This window comes from Mobula birostris, chromosome 27 (genome assembly GCF_030028105.1).
Source record: "Mobula birostris isolate sMobBir1 chromosome 27, sMobBir1.hap1, whole genome shotgun sequence".
Lineage (NCBI taxonomy): Eukaryota > Metazoa > Chordata > Chondrichthyes > Myliobatiformes > Myliobatidae > Mobula > Mobula birostris.
This window is the reverse complement of record NC_092396.1, coordinates 8,220,640-8,240,079: the sequence shown is the minus strand read 5'-3', so window position 1 is coordinate 8,240,079 and position 19,440 is coordinate 8,220,640. Positions and strand designations below refer to the sequence as shown.

The following is a 19,440-nucleotide window of genomic DNA, read 5'->3' as shown; positions in this document are numbered from 1 at the left end:
GAGGTGGCCAAGCCCGATCTGTATTCCTTCAACATTCAAGATTCAAGTTTATTTATCACAAGTACATCAAAAACATACGGTGAAATGCTTCGATTGAGTTAACAACCAACACACCTGAAGGGTGTGGTAGGGCAACCAACGAGAGTCACCACACATTCTGTTGACAACATAGTTCAACAAAACACCATGCAGCCAACATATAAAGAACAACAGCAAAACAAGCCCCTTTCCTACCCCCCCACCCGCGTCCACACACACACACAGAGACAAGCAGGTCTCCTACCCCAGCACAGGCCACCTCTGGGGCTTCTGACCTCCAGAATGTGGCCCAGGACTCACAAACATCGCGCCTCTGACCACTGGACTTGCTGACCAAGGGGCTTCAATCTTTGGACTTTGACCTCCAGACCAGACTCACAACATTAGGCGTCCGACCTCTGGACTTCAGTACCTGGACTTGCTGACCTCTGGGATTCAACCCCTGGACTGACTGACCTCTGGGCTTCAACCTCCAGACTGATTGACTGCTGGGTTTCAGCACTAGGACCTGCTGATAATGGGCCTTCGACCTCAAGGACCATCGACCAACCTCGGACCTCTTGACTTTGGATCTCTGACCCTGACAGGGTAAAGTTCAGATTCAACCTAGCCAAGGGTGGGTAAGGGATTGATCCAAGCAAGGGATCCTCAAGTAATATCCACTACACTGCAGCCTCTCCTTACACAGTAGTAAAGCACAGTATATCAGGTATCCATGTCTTCTGTACTGCGTGTGCAATTACAGATAAAACACTTTGCATGAATCAGTGATGTATAAAGTTGCACATATAAACACTCACTCACGCCACAGACACACACACACAGACACACACAGCTGTACATACAACTCTTTACTACAAATTATATGGCTTTAAGTTCTATTACATAATATTTGTTATCTCAGTATTATGCAAACAATGATTAATTTCTTTACAGAGTTAAATGAAGTAACGATTGTTCCTGGGCTGTTTTGCAACACTCAGGAAATTCATCTGGTGCCCCTCTTTGCCTTAATTGGGCAAGGCATTTGGAAGGACAGTGTGGGCAGATGGGATTAATATTTCATTTCCTTCCCTCTCCCCTCTTCTTCTATACCCCATTCTGGCCTCTTACCTGCCTATTACTTCCCCCTCGGTCCCCTCCACCCCTTTCTCCATGGTCCACTCCCCTCTACTCAGATTCCTTCCTCTCCAGCTCTTGACCTTTCCCACCCACCTGGCTTCACCTATCACCTTCCAGCTAGCCTCCTTCCCCTTTCCTCCATCCTTTTAGTGTGGGATTTTCTCCTGGCCCCTTCTATTTCAGTCCCGAAGAAGGGCCTTGGCCCAAAACGACGGCTGTATATTCACTTCCGTAGACGCTGCCTGACCTTCTGAGTTCCTCCTGCATTTTGTGTGTGTGTGTGTGTGTGTGTGTGTTGCTTTGGATTTCCAGTATCTGCAGACTTCCTTGTGTTTGTGATTAGTACTGGTGGAGAAAGGGCTAGCATGGGCTAGATGGACCAAATGGCCCACCCCTGCGTTGTTCACATCTATAACAGCACCCATCGTGTGGCATCCCTTGGGTCCAGAGGTCATGGGCTCTGATTCCCATTACTCCACCCCTTGGGCAGTTGAGGGGGGGGTGACTGGGGTCGCTGCACCTGGATGGGCTTGTGGGGAGCGGGTGGAAATCAGTCTGGGTTTAGTCTGTTCTGTCAGGTTGAGGTAACTACCTCAGATTTCACTTATGACACAGGGATGGCACAGCAGCACAATGATCAGCGTAACTCTATTACAGTGCCAGCTGTATGATCAGCATTTGATTTCTGCCATTATCTGTAAGGAGCTTGTACATCCGTCCCGTGACTGCGTGGGTTTCCTTCCACATTCAAAAGAAATACAGGCTAGGGTTACTAAATTGTGAGCCTACTATGCTGCATTTCACTATATGTTTCGATGTACATGTGACAAACACAGCTAATCTCATTGATCTTTTGTTGCAGTTTCTAGGAAGTTGGTAAGGGTGTGCTTGGACTATTGCCCATAGCCTTGGTCACCCTGTTATAGGACAGATATCATTAAAGTGGAAAGCATTTACCAGGACGTTGCCTGGACTTGGGGACCTGAGTTACAAGGAGAGGAACACAGGAGACTCAGGGGTGACCTGAAAGAGCTTGGTAAGACCATGAGGGTCATAGACAATCATCATCATCATGTGTCGTGTCACATGGACAATAGGGTGCTAAAAGCAAGAGAGTATTAGTTTAAAATCAGAGGTGAGACATTTAGAAGTTAAACCATAGAACATAGAACAATACAGGCCCTTCAGCCCACAATGTTGTGCCAACCTATAACCTTACTCCAGCTTCCCTCCTTCGTAGCCCTCCATTTTTCATGTGGCTATCTAAGAGTCACTTAAATGTCTCTAACATATATGCTTCTTCCACCACTCCTGGCTGTGCCAGGGACATCTGGGGCAGATTCTTCATGCAAAGGGCGATACATATTTGGAAAGAGCTGCCAGAAACAGTGTTTGAGGAAGGGGCATTCAATTCATCATCATCATTTTGTGCCCTGTCATATGACGTAAGTGATCACGGTCTTTCATTGACCGTGATTGTTCTTGGCAAACTTTTGTACAGAAGTGGTTTGCCATTACCTTCTTCTGGGCAGTGTCTTTACAAGACGGGTGACTCCAGCCATTATCAATACTCTTCAGAGATTGTCTGCCTGGCGTCTGTGGTCACATAACCAGGATTTGTGATATGCGCTGGCTGTTCATACGACCATCCACCACCTGCTCCCGTGACCCTGATCCAAAAGGGTGGGGGGGGGGGGATTTAAGCAGGTGTTTCACCTTGCCCAAGGATGACCAGCAGGGAAGGAGTGCCATACACCTTCTTTGGTAGAGATGTATCTCCACCCCACCAGCCGGCACATTGGCAACATTTGAAAGCTGTCTAGATACTGCCTAGATTCTGGTCAGGTCACTCGTCTGAGTGCTACTGGTACCATGTAACCCCAGTACTACCTGTCGCATGGTTGGGTGGTCGGCGACTAAACCGAACTGGCTCCCCCACCAAGCTTGCCTGGTGAGGAGGGTGGGTAGACACCCTGCAGGATGAAAAACAAGACCTGTCAAAGGGCGGATGAACCCTCTCGTAGGGTCAACGGCCATCTAGCAAACACGTGCCATGAAGCGTGGAAAGGGCATCCCTTGCATCGAAGCTTGGTCTGGCCATTCACTGCAACAGAACTTCCCCCAGCTGTCTTGGACCCCACCATGCCGCTGGATCCGGGAGGGGATGTCGAGAGGGTGGGTCTGGACCTGTGCTACCCCCTACTGACCTAAAATCCATTCACGCACACACTGTTCCCTTCTGAAGAGTGGGGTACCACCCCACTAACTGACTGAAAGGAACCATTGTCATCCTATGGGATGGATAGCCAGAGAGATACGTAGATGGCTAGGAGAGGTTCAGAGGGCTATGGGCCAAAGATGCAAAGGCGGGACCAGCTCGCTGGGTGTCATTTGGGCCGAATGGCATGTCTCCAAGCTGTAAGACTCCCAAACTGTCAGTACGTTGGCAGGACCACACATTGTGCCCAATGTCGAACACCTGTGAGATAACAATCCCCCACAAATCTCCAAAAGGTATGACATGCGGGCAGTCCTCTGTGACCCCAATAAGGGAACTGACCTGGGGGATCGGGATGACCCTGGCCAAACATCTGAAGTGAGTCAAAGTAACCTGGAAACCATTGGCAAACTGTTTTATTATTGTCACTTGAACCGAGGTAAAAAACTTTGTTTTTCGTGTGATCTCATCACATCAGTACATCGATGCAATACAAGGGAAAAGGGAAAAGCCAATAATGGAAAGCAGAACACAGTGTTACAATTATAGAAAAAGTGCAATGCAGGCAGACAGTGAGGTGCAAGTCTGTAATGAGGTAGACTGCGAGGTCAAGAGACCATGTTAAAAAGTCTATTCAGGGGTCTGTTAACAGTGGGACAGAAGCTGAACTTGAACTTAATGGTACGTACTTTCAGGCTCTGGGGGTGGGGAAGGGGAGTTCTGATGGGAAATAGAGTGTGTTGTGTAATTGGATTTCACTCAAAAAAAACACAGACTGACTAAAACTCTAACTAAAATGATCTAAAAACATTAATTACTTCTCTTCAATACAAGAGATTCTGTAGATGCTGGAAATCCAGAGTAGCAAATACAAAATGCTGGAGGAAATCAGCAGGTCAGGCAGAATCTTTGGTGGGGAATAAACCATCAACGTTTCAGGTTGAGGACTGGAGAGGAAGAATTATTTCTCTTCCCACAGATGCTGCCTGACCCACTGAGTTTTTCCACCATTTTCTGTTCTTTACTTGGATTTCCATATTTTCAATATGTATTGTGTATGACTGAAATCCACCATGCTTATTGACTGCTGTGATGTTAACTAAACCATCATTAAAGACTCCCATCTCCCAGGACATGCATTCTTCTCATTGCTACCCTCAAGGTGGTGGTACAGGGGCCTGATGACACACACTCAATGTTTTAGCAACAGCTTCTTCCCCTCCACCATCAGATTTCTGACTGAACAAATAATTCATGAACACCACTTTACCATTTTTTTCATTGTTTGTTCTTTTTTTGCACTACTTATTTATTTAATGTTCTTTACACACTTATTGCATTTTATACTTTTTATTATTCTGTATTACAATGTAGTACTGCTGCAAGACAACAAACTTCAGGACATACACCAGTGATATTAAACTTGATTCTGATTCTAATACGACCATAGGATATAGGAGCAGAGTTAGGCCGTTTGTTCACGGCTGATCTGTTTTCCCTCTCAGCCCCAATCTCCTGCCTTCTCCTTGTATCCCTTCATGCCCTGATAATTCAAGAATCTACCAACCTCTGCCTTAAGTATACCAATGACTTGACTTCCACAGCCGTCTGTGGTACTGAATTCCAAAGATTCAAAACTCTCTGGCTAAAGAAATTCTTCCTCATCTCTGTTCTAAAATGCCCTTCGGTCGCGGAAATTGCATTCATGCAATTAAACTTCTTTCTCAAGCAGAGCACCAAGTCTTTTGCAAAGTCGTCATAACGATGAATTTACCTGAATGCAACCAGGTGAAAAACCACCCACTTAGATCATGTAAACACAAGCATTTGTCTTTTACCACCACAGGTTATGGATTGGCAGTGCAGACCGAACTTACCGCTTTCTTTGATTTCTTCTTCGTCGACCGAGCCTTTTTGGCCTTTTCGATCACCGCGTACAAAGCAAAACAGAGGCGCGTCATCCGTGGAAGGTCACAGAAATTGATGTCAAACTCCAGGTTCTGATTCCACACTGGCTCAGAGCTCACGTTGACCTCTTGGCTGTAGACCGTTTTGCAGAGCATCTCACTCCCGTGAAACAAGCCAGCTTGGACGACAAGCTGTGGTAAAGACAAGGACGGTTAAACAATAAGCAGCAAATAACTGGAGTGGTAAATGGTCTCCAATTATATCTACAAGCAAGCTGGTTTAATCCTCTAGATCACCACTGGATAAATCAACATGTGCTTTCCTTAATAACTTTCATAATTCAAACTGGGCTTTTCTCTTTGAAGCGATGGAGGATGAGGGGTGATTTGATAGAGGTGTACAAGATGATAAGAGGTGTAGATCAGTCACAAATAAGAGAAAATCTGCATTTGCTGGAAATCCAAGCAACACACACACACACACACACAATGCTGGAGGAACTCAGCAGGCCTGGCAACATCTATGGAAAAGAGTACAGTCGACATTTCGGGCGAGACCCTACATCAGTCCCAATGAAGGATCTCGGCCTGAATCATCTTTTCCATAGATGCTGCCTGGCCTGCTGAGTTCCTCCAGCACTGTGTGTGTGTTGAAGAGGCAAAGATCGAGTGGATAGGCAGAGACTTTTACCTCAGGGCAGAAATAGCTTATACCAGGGGGAGTAACTTTCAGGCAACTGGAAGAAAGTATAGAGGGGATGGCAGAGGTAAGTTTTTTTTTACACAGAGAGTGATGAGTGTGTGGAATACCCTGCCAGGGGTGATGGTGACATGTACATTAGGGGCATTTAAGAGATGCTTAGATAAGCACGTGGATGATAGAAAAATGGAGGGCTATGTAAAAAAGTTCAAAGTACATTTGTATAGGAGGGAAGGGTTAGATTGATCCAGGAGTAGGTTAAAAGGCTAGCACAAGATTGTCGGTCAAGGGGCCTGTACAGTGCTGAGGTGTTCTATGTTCTGAGCTCTGTGTTAGAATCTGATGCTGAACAATGAGGGCAGTGCATATGGAATTGGATCCAAAGGCCCAGCTATATCTGCTGAAATCCATATTATTAAAAATCATTTCAACTGTTTCTAAATGTCTTCAACAATCAAAATGAGCTTAACTAGATTTTAAAAAGTATTTAGAAATGCGTTAGACTGATTTAGAAGAGTACAGGCCCTTCGGTCTACAACCTTGTGCTGACTTTTTAGCCTACTCTGAAATCAATCTAACCCTTTCTTCCTGCATAGCCCTCCATTTTTATATCATCTATCTGCCTGTCTAAGGGCCTCTTAAATGCCCCTAATGTATCACCTCTGCCACCACCCCTGGCAGGGCGTTCCATGCACCCAACACTCCCTGTGTAAAAAAACTCTGATATCCTGCTGTATTTTCTTCCAGTCACCTTAAAATTATGCCCCCTCACATGGGCCATTTCCACCCTGGGGAAAATGTCTTTGGCTATCCTCTCTATCTATATAGGGTGAGGTTAGACAGGCTGGCTTTTTTATTTTTTTCTCACTTTCCATTTCAGATTTCCAACACCTGCAGTTTTTTTTTGACTTTCAGTTGCTTAGGTGCAAAGACCAAAGCTGTACACAGTCCTCCATGTGTTCCTCTTGCACTGAGAACCCTTAAACTGATCAACCAATTGCACTTCGTTACAAAGGTGTTTATAACTGAGTCAGTTTCTGACTGAGACATAATTCAATTAAACAACAGTCATCCTGGAGGAAAAAAGGACTGAATGGCTTGCGGGCACAACTTCCTGTAATGAGTAACATTTAGCCAAACTATATTCAAGTTGAGGCAAGTCAATTTTATTGTCACATGTACAGGTACCTAAGACCATAAGACACAGGAGCAGAATTAGACCAGTTGGCCCATTGAGTCTGCTCTGCCATTTGATCATGGCTGGTTTATTTTTCCCCTCAACCCTATTTTCCTGCCTTCTCCCCGTAACCTTTGACACCCTTACTAATCACGAATCTACCAACCTCCGCTTTAAATATATCTGATGACTTGGCATCCACAGGCGTCTATGCCAAAGAATTCCACAGATTCACCACCCTCTGGCTAAAGAAATTCCTCAACATCTCTGTTCTAAAGGGACGTCCTTCTATTCTGAGGCTGTGTCCTCTGGTCCTAGTCTCACCCACTATTGGAAACATCTTTTCCACATCCACTCTATCCAGGCCTTTCAATAATCGATAGGTTTCAATAACAGCCCCCCTCATTGTTTTAAATTCCAGCATGCACAGTCTCAGAGCCATCAAGGGCTTCTTGCACGTTAACCCTTTCATTCCTGGGATCATTCACGTGAACCTACTCTGGACTCTCTCCAAAGCCAGCACATCCTTTCTCAGATAAGGGGCCCGAAAACATTGAAGTACAGGTACAACGGAAAAACTTGCTTACAACTGAATCAGAGGTAGGTAGAGACAGCACACAGGACAAATAGCACTGAGTGTCATAGGAAGTCATTCCTGCCTGTGGCCATCAAACTTTACAACTCCTCCCTTGGAGGGTCAGACATCCTGAGCCAATAGGCTGGTCCTGGACTTATTTCATAATTTCCTGGCATAATTTACATATTACTATTTAAATATTTATGGTTCTATTACTATTTATTATTTATGTAGCAACTGTAACGAAAACCATTTTTCCCCGGGATTAATAAAGTATGACTATGACTATGACTATAAACAAGGGAGTGAAGATAGAGAGAGTGACAAATTCTATGCAAATACAACAGAGTGCAAAGGAGAAAGACACAATCAGAGACAAGTTCACAGTAGTGCAAGAGGTGGTCCGTGACGTTGTATTACAGAGGTAGGGGTAGGTTTGTGCAGGCCAGTTCAAGAATCTAATGGTTGTAGGAAAGTAGCTGTTCCTAAACCTGAACATTTTAACATATTATTGGAAGCAAAAACTGTAGCTCTTGAAGAGATGAGGTGATTAAATGGTGTGCTTCAAAGAAGAGGGTGTGGGGAACGGGACAAGTTTTAGTTTTGGAAGCAAGGAAAAACCTGGACAAGGCACTTAAGTCAAAGTTCAAAATTGAAAGTAAATTTTTATCTAAGTATGTCTGTAGGCTGTGGAATCGAGTCAGAGTTGTGACAGTTCAGGGGCCTGATGGTTGTAGGATAATAACTGAATAATAATAACCACTGAACCGCATGGTGTGGGACCAAGTTTCCTGTTCCTCCTGCCTGACGGTAGCAGTGAGAAGAGACCATGGTCTGGGTGGTGGGGATCCTTGATAATGAACACTGCTTCCTTGTGGCAATGCTCCTTGTCGATGTGCTCAATGGTGGGGAGGGCCTTGCCTGTGATGGACTGGGCCACATCCACCACTTTCTGTAGCCTTTAAAAAAAAAGGCACCTAATTCAAGCAGCAATAAATCTTCATTCTGTCCAGCAAGTGAAAAATTAAGAAAAAAGAATAGAGATAAGTTGTTGCCATATGAAAAGCCGCTTGCATAGAAAGAATGACTCATCGAGGGAGAAGATAGCGTCCTGGGAACATTAACCAGCAGTCATGAGAAGGGCAGAGACAGGGCAAGCACAGGATACTCAAGTAATTTTGGTGAACATCTGGAGTCTTTGAGAACTACTGCAGGCCTTTCTACTTCCAAAACACCACATACATTTCCAGGGTAATCACTTCTGCAGTCCGTTCCACACAGCAGTTCCCACAGATGATCAAATAATGAACAAACATGAGATTGGGTAGAATTTTAAATGTCAATACTTGAAATATTTGGAAAGTGACAATTTGAATTTTGCTTTTGAAAGCTTTAATAACAAACAGGAATTCAAACGAAACCAGAAAATGCCGGAAAGATAATCAGTCATTGTTCAGGATTTACAGATTTGCCTGTGGTTCCTTTGTCAGGAAGTTCCAATGGACACGGAGACTTTTCCTAAATTCTTTCCATCGTGGGTCTTCCCTGGGTTACAAATGCCTGACTTACGAACACCACAAGTGAACTCCAATAATATTATTAAATTCGAAAGCCCTAAGTATAATAGTTTTGTTCCTATGAACAGCAAAACAAGTTTCCAATTTCTCTCTCTCTCTCCCCACTTGTAGTAATTGTTTTTTGAGTTACAGCACGGAGTAGGCCCTTCTGGCCTTTCGAAGCGTGCCGCCCAGCAATCCCCCGTTTTAATCCTAGCCTAATCATGGGGACAACTTACAATGATCAATTAACCTACGAACCGGTATGCCTTTGGACGCAGTCATGTGGGGAATGTACAAACTCCTTACAGGCAGCAGCGGGAACTGAACCCGGGTCGCCTGTACTGTAAACCATTGTGCTAACCATTATGCTGCCTGCTGTACCTACGAATTTTTAAAATATTTCTCATCATAACCTATAGTAATGCTTATATGCATTGCATGGTACTGCTACCATAAAGCAACAGATTTTACGACATAGATCATTGATAATAAACCGGACTGATTCTGGTTTCAAATTCACACCAGATGGGCCTGCACACTGGAGTACAGGCCACCAAACATTCCCCTCCCAGTGTTTCCAGTCTGCTGATTTTACCAGAACCAACTGCAAATATCATTTGCAGCCAATACTGGAACTTCTAATAAATTTCTATCTCAGAGGATGATGCCAGTGTGGAACGAGCTGCCAGTAGAAGTGGCGGATTCAATTGCAGCATTTGTGAGAAGTTTGGACTGGTACATGGACAGCAGAGGTATGGAGGACTATGGTCCAGGTGCAGATATTAGGCAGTGAGCCAGACTGGCACAGACTAGATGGGCTGAAGGGCCTGTTTCTGTGCTGTAGTGCTCTATGACTCTATGCTCAAGGCTCCAAAGTATTTTGATGACAATCTTGTTTCACCACAGAAACTCTGAATGTGCAGCGGGCATCCACGTAGATGGTCAAAACTCCAACAGGATGTGATTCAGTGAAAACAAAACCACAGAACTGATTGTCTGACTACACCTAACCTCTGCAGGAGGAAGATTGACATCCAGACCGCCTTGTCCAATGGACAGCTGAAGTCTGGGTCAAAGTCGCAAGGATACAGCAACAGTGACAGGACATGGCAAGATGGATTTCAGTCATACGTAGTCATATTACATATTGCAAATATGGAAATCCGAACTGAGTACAGAAAACGGAGGAAAAGCTGGTCAGCGGATCTGTGGGAAGAGAAATAATGAATGTCTTTCGATAATTTAATTTGATTTATTTAGAGATACAGCGCAGAATTGGCCCTTTCAGCTTTTGAGCTGTATTGCCCACCAACCCATCTAATAAGCCAAGGCTAATCACAAGGTTACCGATTAACCTACTAACCAGTAGGACTTTGGACTGTGGGAGGAAACCAGAGCACCCGGAGGAAACCCATGAGCACACAGGAAAAATTTTCAAACGTTCATACGGAGGATGCTGGAATTGAACGCCGATCTCCAACGCCCTGTGCTGTAACAGTGTCGCACTGACCGCTACACTACCGTGGCACCCCAAGTTGGAGTTTTAGTCAGTCTGATAGCTTTACGTGTACCAGTTGTGCTTTATTTTTAAGTGAAATGGGTGATAGAAACTACAGCAATGAAACAGGCCCTTCAGCCCATCTGGTCCGTGCTGAACTATTATTCTGCCTCGTCCCATCTACTTCCACCTGGACCCTTGCCCATAGAGTGCTGGAAGAAAACCAGAAGTTAAGAGACAAGACCGACAGTAGAGGAACAAAAGACAAGGAACAGATCAGGGAAAGATATCGGCAATGTCAAACAAGATGGATTGTCTCTCAGCAATGAAGGCATTCAGAGAAAAACAGTAAAAGTTCTCAAAAAAAAATCACAATCATATATTACTTTCCATTTAATATATACAGAAACACTTTGCTACCATGGGTGGCACGATTATGTAGCAGTTAGCACAACACTATTACAGCTCAGAGTGTCAGAGTTTGGAGTTCACTTCTAGCACAGTCTGTAAGGACTTTGTAGGTTCTCCCCGTGACCACGTGAGTTTCATCTGGGAGTTCTGGTTCCCTCCCACATTCCAAAGAGGCACTGGCTTGTACGTTAGCTGACCATTGTAAATTGTCCTGTGATGAGGCTGGAGTTAAATCGGTAGGTTGCTGGGTGGTGGAGCTCGTTGGGCTGGAAGAGCCTGTTCCTGGTTCTATCTTTCAATTAATAAATAAAAATTCCACACTGAGTTCCAACAACAATGAAGGGACAGCGATATAATTCCAATGAGGTGTTGTGTGTGACCTAGAACTGGCATAAGGTGAATGTCACCTGCACCCAAATACCCCGTTTTTCAAAGTTTAAGAGACCGTGAGTTTAGGAGATGCTGCCATTGACACTTTAGATTTAGACAAAATTCACATTGATTTATTTAGTACAAGCACATCAAAACATACAGTGACAGGCGATGTTCGCGTTAACAACCAACAAGCCCAAAGATGTGCAAGTGTCACCACACGTGGCCAGCACATTCGGTAGATCAACACCAGCAACAATGGCAACAACGACAGAACAAAGCAAGACTGTGACAGCAAAACAAGCCCCTTTCCCACCTTCTCATACACATTCACACACACACAAAGTTGTAAAACTGTTGTGTGAATCATGTTTTAAAGTCAGTTCAACAGGAGATAGCTCAAAGTAAAATATTATCACAATAGAATTGCAGTACAAATGGTGCCCAAGGGTGACATCCACCATAATTTTCCAACATACCCAATATAAATTTGAGGAGCAGCACCTTATCTTCTGTCTGGGCACTTTGCAGCTTTCCAGACTCAATATCGAACTCCACAATTTCAGGTACCTGGCATTTCCCTGATTGCTTCTGAACTGAGGGGTATAGATCGGGTAAATGCAAGCACGCATTTTCCACTGAGGTTGGGTGGGACTACAACCAGAGGTCATGGGTTAGGGGTGAAAGGTGAAAAGTTCAAGGGGAACATGAGGGACCTTCTTCACCCAGAGGGTGGTGAGAGTCTAGAATGGGCTGCCGGCACAAGTGGTGTATGCGAGCTCGATTTCGAAATTTAAGAGAAATTTGGACAGGTACATGCATGGCCCCAGTGCAGGTTGATGGGAGTAGGAAGTTTAACTGGTTTGGCACGGACTAGATCGGCCGAAGGGCCTGATCCAGTGCTGTACTTTTCTATGATTCCACCTGTTCACCTGCTGTGAGTCATCCACCTGTGACAATAGGTCTGTTTTCCTCTCACTGTTAGCTCAACCTCACCTGTCGGTCAAACCCCATATTACACCATTTTAGGCTCCCTTTGTCATACTTTCAGTCTCCAATTGCTCCCATTAATCCACCGACATTCTCTTTCCCATTTCTGATGGCGAGTCTTCAATGTGAAACATTAACAACGCTAACACCAAATCTCTTGTAACAGTGTTAATGCTGTCTTCTTGAACACAGATCCCTCCCAGCCTACTGAGTGTGACCTGCATTTTATTTTAATTTCGGGTTCCTGCAGTTTCTCAATTTAGTACAATTAAAGTTGTGTTTCTTAATCATCTTTGCTCTCGTTATTAAACGCTTGAAATGAGCAGAAAGGCCATTTCACTGAACATCACCAATTGTCCAATCAGGAAACAAAGAAAATGTCCTTGTCTGAGTTGTTGTGGTAAAGGCATCGTCTTCTGGGGAAGGTATAAGGAATAAAGTCTTCTGAGGCTGCTCCAACTTTCAATAAGGTCATGGCTGATTTATTTTCTGTTCAGACTCCATCGGTTTTATAATTTTATCAGTCTTACAGTTGAATTATTCTCAATGGCAGTCCATCTACTGCACTCTGGGACAAAAAAATTCCAAGAGTTGACATCCCTGAGTCCGGGGTTCCCAATCTGGGGTCTACAGACCCCTTAGGTAATGGTTTGGGATCCATGGCATAAAAAAGGCTGGGAACCCCTGCTCTGAGTGAAGAAATTTCCACTATTCCCTGTCTTAAGTAGCTGACTTTAAATCTATGACAATGCCCACTAGCTCCATGTTTCCAGGCTCCCAGCATCTGACTATCAATTCCTCTCAGAACAACACTCTGAGAAGGATTGATAGGCAGATTAATCCCTGTTGGGACCAGGTCAGACAGCACCTATGGAGGGGATTAAGCAGCTGAGGTTTCAGGCCAAGACCCTTCATCAGGTCGTGAAATCAGTTCTGAATGCTATTTGCTTACTTTTATCATTTACATGATTTGTTTTTTCCCCTGCACATTGGGTGTTTGACAGACTTCAATCTTGTTTTAAATGGGTTCTACTGCATTTCTTTGTTTTGTGGCTGTGTATGAGGAGACGAATCTCAAGTTGTATATAGTATACATACTTCGATAATAAATCTACTTTGAACTTTGATAATCCCTCTCAGGATTTTGCATGCTCATTGAGACCACCGATCACTCTTCTGAACTCATTGAGATGGTTATGCTAATCTTACCGTTTTCTCCTCAATGGACACGCCCCTGAAGCCTTGAATCCGTACAATGAGACCACTGCCTCAAAGGTATGTGTACCACCCCTTGTGGAAGTTGTGGCATGGCAAGGGTTAACATAATGCTCAGGCAAGGACAGAATGTAGATAGAGTGAAAACAGCCAAGGCAAGAAAGGTCTTTGAAGAGCATAGTTTCCCTTTGCACAGCAGGAGGGCCAGAGCAATTTCACTTATGAAGAATAGGAACGTAATGGAAGGATGTGAAACACACACCAACTAAGGAACAATTACTTTACTAACTTCAAAGTATCATCAATTGTTATCTTGTAGTTTCACTGGTATTGTGAATGGAATTCAAACATACACAGCTTACCAAATGGTCAATACTCATAACTTCTAGTTAATTTTGTATAAAAAAGGCATTTCTCTGTGCGGTGACGGGGACAAGTAAAATAAAGGATGTTTGAGGAATGAGTGCAGGATTCAGCGTCTAGTTAATCAGTGACAACATCTTTGTGCATGGAGACAAAAATCACACACAATATTCCAGCCAGTCTTGTAGGCTAGCTAATGGTCAGTGCTTAGAGGCAGGGAGAACAACAAAACTTCCAGGAATATTGCACCTCTAATTCTCAAGTCCTGTTAAAAGAATCACAAGTCCTTTGTTGGAAAATTAATTGATCTTCCAAAAATCTGCCTCGAGGAAACAGAACAATTTCTTCCCCGCAAAATAATTGTTATAAACAACGCTTGCTGGTTAGTTATCTCGCTCTCATCGTTGACAAATGTCTCGCCTACAAGGCAGTCCCTTGCAAAATGACACTTGCACGGCTGACCATGTCCACCAACCCCTTCTCTCCCCGGCAAAACTTCACCCTAAACTTCCCCTTGCTGCTTGAAACCGCAGAAAAAAAGACATTTAACTACCGGGAAATCATGATTCTAAGAAGCAATATCTTGCTTCAAGAGGTCGAAACTTAAAACCTCCAGCTTCCTGTGTTGCTGAGTTTTGCAGACTGCTTGACAACACTAATGTGGATGTGTGGTGAGGTGAGGCCTGATGACATGTAATCTATATATATATATATATATATATATATATATATATATATTTTAATCATTCAGATGCAGTAAACAAGGGGATCTGTTCACATTGAGGCAGAAAGGAGCTGCACCAACCTTCATTCCTTCATCTGCATTAACTTTGCTTCCTGATACCAAAGTGATTGTAAAAGGCTTATCCAGGTCCCAGAGACTGATGCTTGACTGCTGAAATAGAAAAGGAAATCACCGCGTCAGTTCACATGCCCTTTGTCAACAACAGGTGAGCAGAGTTGGTGATTCACTGGGACGAACAGAAGCAACTAATCATTTGAATGATTATACATACATGCACATGTACACACAGATATACACGTAGTGTCCACTTTATTAGGTACACCTAATACCCAAATGGTATTATTACTTATAATAAGTATATTATTGTATATAATGTATAATTATGCTCGTAACTACAAATATCTAATCAGCCAGTTATATGGCAGCAACTCAATGAATAAAAACATGCAGATATGGTCAAGAGGTTTGGTTGTTGTTCAGACCAAACATCAGAATGGCGGAGAAATGTGATCTATGTGATTTTGACTGTGGGATGATCATTGGAGCCAGATAGGGTTATTTGAGTATCTCAGAAACTGATCTCCTGGGATTTTCATACACAACAGTCTCTAGAGTTTACAGAGAATGGTGTGAAAAACAAAACAACATCCAGTAAGTGGCTGTTCTGTGGGCAAAAACTTCTTGTTAATGAAAGGGGTCAGAAAATAACTCGTTCAAGCTGACAGGAAAGTGACACTAACTCAAATAACCATGCATTACAACAGTGGCGTACAAAAGAGCATTTCTGAATGCACAGCACGTTGAACTTTGAAGTGGATGGACTACAGCAGCAGAAAACCACAAGCATCTAGAAATACACTCAGTTCGCCACTTTGTTAAGGTACCGCCTGTACTTTATAAAGTGGCCACTGAGTGTATGCTTGCTCACACTTTCAAATTCTCCGAGAGTAGTAATCTCAGCCCAATACATCAGGGGCACATCCCTCCCCGCCATCAGCGGCTCGTTAGGCCAGCCGTGCTGTACCTCTAGATAAAAAAAAAGTTAATTCATACAAAGTAGGGACTAGATTGGCTTCAGTGCAGAAAAAATGCACTGGACTCATCATAACATGTTTAGAAAAACAACTCTGAAGAGCAAGAATAGAACAGAAAATAAAAATAAACCAAAGTGCTGGAAATCTGAAACAACCCCTGACATGGGGTGCATGACCCTAAACGTCAACTGTTTTTGTCTCCAAAGGCACTGATGTGGTCATCTTGCTGGGTATTTCCTTTGGCTCTGTGTGCAACTTCAACATGCTTCTTTGCTTGCATTCCCATTGTGACTTCCCTCATTAATCTAACAAACACATAACTTCATCAATAGTTCATCTCCATGACAACCTGAGCCTCAGCTTATCAGAGATATTCAGTTTGCCCTGTCCAGCTGTCTGGGTATCTTAAAATTAACTCATGTTATCAGCATTGTTTACTTACTTATTTATTATTAATATTTGCACAGTTTGACTTTTGCACATTGGGTGTGTCAGTCTTTGTGTGTAGTTTTTCATTGATTTTATTGTATTTCTCTGTTCTCTTGTAAATGCCTGCAAGAAAATGAATCTCAGGGTTGTATATGGTGCCATATATGTACTGAGATAATAACTTTGAACTTTTAAACTTTCTTTCAGTTCTGCTGAAGGGTTCTCAAACTGAATTTTTCTCAATCTCTCTCTTTCTGTTGTATACATACTCTCTCTCTCTCTCTCTCTCACACACACACGTAAATATGCTTGTTCACACTTCCAAACTCTAAGAGAGGGATCCTGACAAGAATTTGGACATGCCAAATAACCCAGTCTAATCAGAAACTGTTATCAGACTACTGAATACTCCTGAAAAGTACTGAAAAGTACAAAATGGACTTTTGACCTCAACCTTCACTTTAAATATACCCAATGACTTGGCCTCCACAGCTGTCCATAGCAATAAGTTCCACACATTCACCATCCTCTAAGTACATAATGGTGTCGAGGTCTTCATCGACGACAACGATGGATGAACAACAACAACATGTCGAGAAAACTTACCAGCATGATGACAGGACAGTCAGACCCAAGTTATGGGGAAAAGATCAATAGGTTACAAGCATGATGACAGGACAGTCAGACCCCAGTTATAGGGGAAGGATGAATAGGTTAAGACTTTATTTCCTGCAACATAGGAGAACGAAGGGAGACTTGATAGGTGTACAGTGCTGTGCAAAAATCTTAGGCATGTATATCTAGCTAGGGTGCCTCTGGCTTCTGCACAGTTCGGTATTGATCAGTGTGGAGTGGATAGCAAGTTTACAAATCCGACAGGAGCAAAACATGCTGGGAGTAGCAAGGGTGGAGTGCCACAAGAGGGGTGTGGGACAGGTGGCAGAGAAGGAGTGCCAGGGCTGGGGTAGGCACAAGTGCAGACACACCCAGCCCTGGGACACCAGGCAAGGTCACTTGATTACAAACAATTAGTTTATTGATCATTACAGAATGTCTTTCTGGTGCTTCCCACTCCCTCCCCTCTCCCTTCCCCTTTCCCTACCGTGATTCCCCTCTCCCTGCCCCCTTCTCACTCTCAGTCCACAATCGAGACCCATATCAGAATCAGGTTCATCACCACTCACATAAGTCATGAAATTTATTATTTCTGTAGCAGCAGCAATAAAGTGCCATACATAAAATTACTACAGTACTGTGCAAAGGTCTTAGGCACCTTAGCTATACATATGTGCCTAAGACTTCTGCACAGTACTGTTTATAAAATTATTAGGGGTATAGTTTGGGTGAACGCATGCAGGCATTTTCCCCTCAGATAAGGCTAGAACTAGAGGTCACAGGTTAAGAGTGAAAGGTGAAATATTTAAGGGGAATCTGTGGGAAACTTCTCCACAGGGGGGTGGTGTGAGTGTAAGTGGGTGCTTGAAGACTAGGATGGTGTCGCTGGGCCAAAAGGCCTCTTCCTGTGCTGAGAGACGAGTCCTGTCTGACAAATGCTGCTCTATCCTGATGAAGAATCTTGGCCCAAATCATCAAACCTTTGTTCCTTTCCATAGATGCTGCCTGACCTGCTGAGTTCATCCAGCACTTTGCGTGTGTTACTCTAAATGCCCCGCTTCTAACTTGCCCTCAGCCGACACATCACTCCCACTTCTGCGGCACAAGTGGACAGATCAGGGTGAGTGGGGCATCACCGATGCTGATCAAGCTCAGCTCAGTTTGCCTGTAAACCGCGCCCCCCCCACTCTGTTACAGGGAAACGGATCACATGCCGATTCCAATCCTCTGGAAGGTCATCGACGACACAGCATGTGATACCTCCACTCTAAACCTTGTAAGATTCCAAGGGGCTCCAACAGCAGAGCTTTGTGGTGTTTACAACTGGTTTTAGATCTCTGCACAATAGTGATATTGTAATGCTGTATTATAAAACATGCCGTGAAGGAACAAAGAGAACTGCTACTAAAGAAAGTGGTCAGAAAAGAGTACGTCAGATCAGAATTGTTCACAATCATGTGCAGGGACTTCCACACACATTCATACACCTGCAGATTTAACACATTCGTTTTTTACTTATTTATTGAGGTACAGCACGGAACAGCCTATCAAGCCATGCTGCCCAGCAACTAATCACGGGGCAACTTACAATGACCAATTAACCTACCAACCAGTATGTCTTTGCACTGTGAGAGGAAACCGGAGCACGTGGAGGAAACCCACATGGTCACGGGGAGAACAGACAAACTCCTTACAGACAGTGATGGGAATTGAACCTGGGTCGCTGGTACTGTAAAGTGCTGTGTTATGGTGCCACTCAACACGCATGCACAATGAGACTTTATTAGGTATTGGTCAGACTGCACTTGGGGAATTGTGAGCAGTTTTGGGCCCCCATATCTAAAAATGGATGTCCTGGCTTTGGAGAGGGTCCAGAGAAGATTTAAGAGCATGGGAATGAAACAGTTAATGTATGACGAGAACTTGATGGCTCTGGACCCGTATACACTGGAGTTTAAAAGAATGAGGGGAATTTCATTGAAATCTCTCGAATATTGAAAGGCCTAGATAGAGCGGATGTGGAAAAGATGTTTCCTGTAGAAGGGAAGTCTAGGACCAGAGGGCACAGCCTCAGAATATAAGGATGTCCCTTTAGAATAAAGATGAGTAGGACTTTCTTTAGCCAGAGAGTGGTGAATATGTGGAATTTATTACCAAGTCATTGGCTATATTTAAAGCAGATGTTGACAGGTTCTTGATTGGTTAGAGTGTCAAAGATTACAAAGAGAAGGCAGGAGATTGGGATTGAGAGGTTTAATAAATTAGCCATAATGGTATGACAGACCAGACTTGATCAATCAAATAGCTTAATTCTTAGCCTGTGTCTTATTGCCTTATGGTCTAGCACATATAAATGCAGACACCCATACCTGCATTTATCAATGTTTACATACATACACACCCTTCAACAAAGATTACCTATTAAGCCACCGAACCAAACACAAAGCATAAGATCTCAGCTATATGCAG

General features: G+C 43.7%; 1 protein-coding gene across 4 annotated transcripts in view; it reads right to left on the bottom strand.

Moving 5' to 3' along the window:
- pik3cd (phosphatidylinositol-4,5-bisphosphate 3-kinase, catalytic subunit delta) overlaps positions 1 to 19,440 on the bottom strand; it is a 241,690-nt gene that overhangs the window by 42,971 nt on the left and 179,279 nt on the right. For all 4 annotated transcript variants that reach the window (XM_072245380.1, XM_072245381.1, XM_072245382.1 and 1 more), the window contains 2 exons: positions 14,954 to 15,043; positions 5,257 to 5,478 (listed from right to left, as the gene is read on the bottom strand). In XM_072245380.1, the coding sequence (XP_072101481.1) occupies positions 5,257 to 5,478; positions 14,954 to 15,043 (312 nt within the window). The remainder of the gene's footprint in view (positions 1 to 5,256; positions 5,479 to 14,953; positions 15,044 to 19,440) is intronic.